Source organism: Montipora capricornis, chromosome 10 (assembly GCF_036669925.1).
Source record: "Montipora capricornis isolate CH-2021 chromosome 10, ASM3666992v2, whole genome shotgun sequence".
NCBI classification, from domain to species: Eukaryota; Metazoa; Cnidaria; class Anthozoa; order Scleractinia; family Acroporidae; genus Montipora; species Montipora capricornis.
In genome coordinates, this window is record NC_090892.1 from 24,784,394 (window position 1) to 24,786,893 (window position 2,500).

Genomic DNA, 2,500 nt, shown 5'->3' on the forward strand with positions numbered 1-2,500 from the left:
CCTGGCCTTAGCGTCACGTGGGGGGTGGGAGTTGAGGGTTCTCTACTCTGCTCCAAGAGGTTTTTATCCTGGTACAGTACTATGGTTTTAACCTCTCTTCAAAACCCAACCTAGAATTTGATATAAATTGATTTAACTTTTGTACTGTACAGTTTCCCCAATAAGTACCCTACAGTTGACACTTACGATGTACATAAAATTCATTATTATTACTACTATACACTTTCAAGAAAATCATCCTACATGTAACCCACTTACCAGAGGTAACTGTGTGCGGGAAAATGGCATTACAGGCCTCTGGAACCTTTTGCTGTAATACAAAATAAAAACAATAAAAATTATAGCAACATTTTGTGGTAGGTTACATGTACATGTAAGTGTAAATCCTATGAAAATAGCACTCTCCATTGCACCAAAACAATCAAAAATAAAATAATGCAATGGAGAGAGAGACAGAGACAGAATATGTCACTGCCTATTCTGAATACACTTCTTCAGTGTCCAAAAGAAAGAGCTGAAACAAAAAAAAAAAAACCTAGAAGGAGAAAGTCACTGGGAACTGATATTAAACACACCATGAACCAACAGGAGCAGGCAACGGTGGAGAGGAATATGTGGCGGCAACAAGATTGATGGCTTCAATCCAGTCATTCATATCTCGAAGATTCCTACACGGCAAGACAAAATAGTACAATGTATTAGAGTTTATTTTAAGGTATTTGACTTACAGAGACAGGGTTCTCCCTAGTTTTCAGCACAACATGTAAGGGACCTTTTCAAACCGGTAAAGCTTTTGGTTAATGTTGGACGTTCTGCAAAGGATAAGCGACTTCTGAGCATTTGCAGGCGGCAATATGTGCTCTTACAAGCGGTAAATTTTACCGGTTACCGCCTGATAAGGAGAACCCTGAGAGAACACAAAGAATAGTGTGTTTCTACATATGCAAAGAACTTCCAAAGTTCAGTGAGGCTCCAAAGTCAATGCGAGTCATGCGCCATGGCTCCAAGTTATGCGAGTGAACATGGTGCACTATGCAAGTCAACATGCGAGTCACACAGTTATTGAAAGCTAACTGGGTGCTTTGACTTAAATGCAACACTCGCATAGCTCGCATGACTCGTTGACTCGAAGATTGCCCAGCCCCTCCAGAGTAAATCATAATTTGAACACTTGAGTGTGTCTGCAGTGTAAAATTGACAGCATTGTTTCCTTCATCAAATGGCTAAGGGTTTTTTAAGGAACCACTGATACAAATATTGGTAGACAAAAAGTTCTCCATAACAACCCCAACTCACACTCTAATCATGAAATATATTTTTTTCAACAATTAAACAATTAACATAGTAATCATGCACTTGATGTGAACACAAGCAAATAAAGTATGTTAAATTAATTTGACAAAACGATCAATAATGAGATTGAAAATTAGTGACAAAATGACAAAACTGTTCAACTTGAGAGGAGCTACAGCTTGTTTGCAGTGCAACACTTCAGTTAGATGTACAGTATTCCAGTATTTACTTCAATCTGTTGAGTTTTGGCACATACTTTCCTTGAAAGAGGAACTCTCTCCAATCTGAAGTAACAAATCTGAACACAAATGGTCTCTTGATATAATCTGTCGCTCGACTGGCCAAAGAATGATGTACACCTAAACAGTGTCTCGTATTTTCTGGGCTGGTAACTTCATCAGACTGAAAAAAAACAGAGGCTGGGTTTTAGTTGCTAACTGGAGTATGTAATTAGTATGTGTAATCAAATGGCAACGAGTGAAATTAGGAAATAATTTCACACGTGTTTTGTCAAAATTCTGATAATTTCCCGAGCCTTTAGGCGAGGGAAATTATCAGAATTTTGACAAAACGCAAGTGAAATTATTTCCTAATTTCACAAGAAAACCATTTGATTACCTTTTAATGTCGTGGGTGACAAATTACGCTCACAACCGTAATTGTAAAATCGGTCGAGTACTTTATCCAACTGCTCTGGAAGAATCATCTCCAGCTTTTTCTCAAGGCTATTTTCGTCACACCACTTCTCAAAAACTCTCACCCAGTTAATTGTGCTCTTTCACATACTCACATACATAATTTTCTGTCACTTCTTTTAATTTCGTAACTTCTTCAATGGTCACTGTCTTAAATCTAGACGCCATCTTGGCTCTGATCGAGATACAAGAGATGTTACCATGGCAATTTTGTAATTTCACATGTGAAATTATAAATTAACGCTGAAATTTTGCGCCTAAATTAAGGAGTAATTTGTCACCCACAATATTATCAAGAATAACCCACTGACCTAACACATAAGACACAAGCAAATTAATTATTGCAGTCAATAGTTTGTGTGAAATATTCTTTTCGTATTGTCTATTGTGTTTCGGCTCTGTGTGTGTGTGTGGGCGTTGTGTTGCATGTTTTTTTCTCCTGGTGTCTACATGTGCATATTAAACAGAATCAATACAAGACTAGTATCTAACTCGGATACCTAATGGTTTAC

At 37.6% G+C, this 2,500-nt stretch overlaps 1 protein-coding gene across 1 annotated transcript in view; it reads right to left on the reverse strand.

Annotated features, from left to right (window-relative positions):
• The window catches only part of LOC138022462 (PH and SEC7 domain-containing protein 2-like), a 36,961-nt gene that overhangs the window by 7,472 nt on the left and 26,989 nt on the right, over positions 1 to 2,500 (reverse strand). The window contains 3 exon segments of the mRNA XM_068869599.1: positions 259 to 310; positions 576 to 668; positions 1,550 to 1,695. Of these exon segments, the coding sequence (XP_068725700.1) occupies positions 259 to 310; positions 576 to 668; positions 1,550 to 1,695 (291 nt within the window).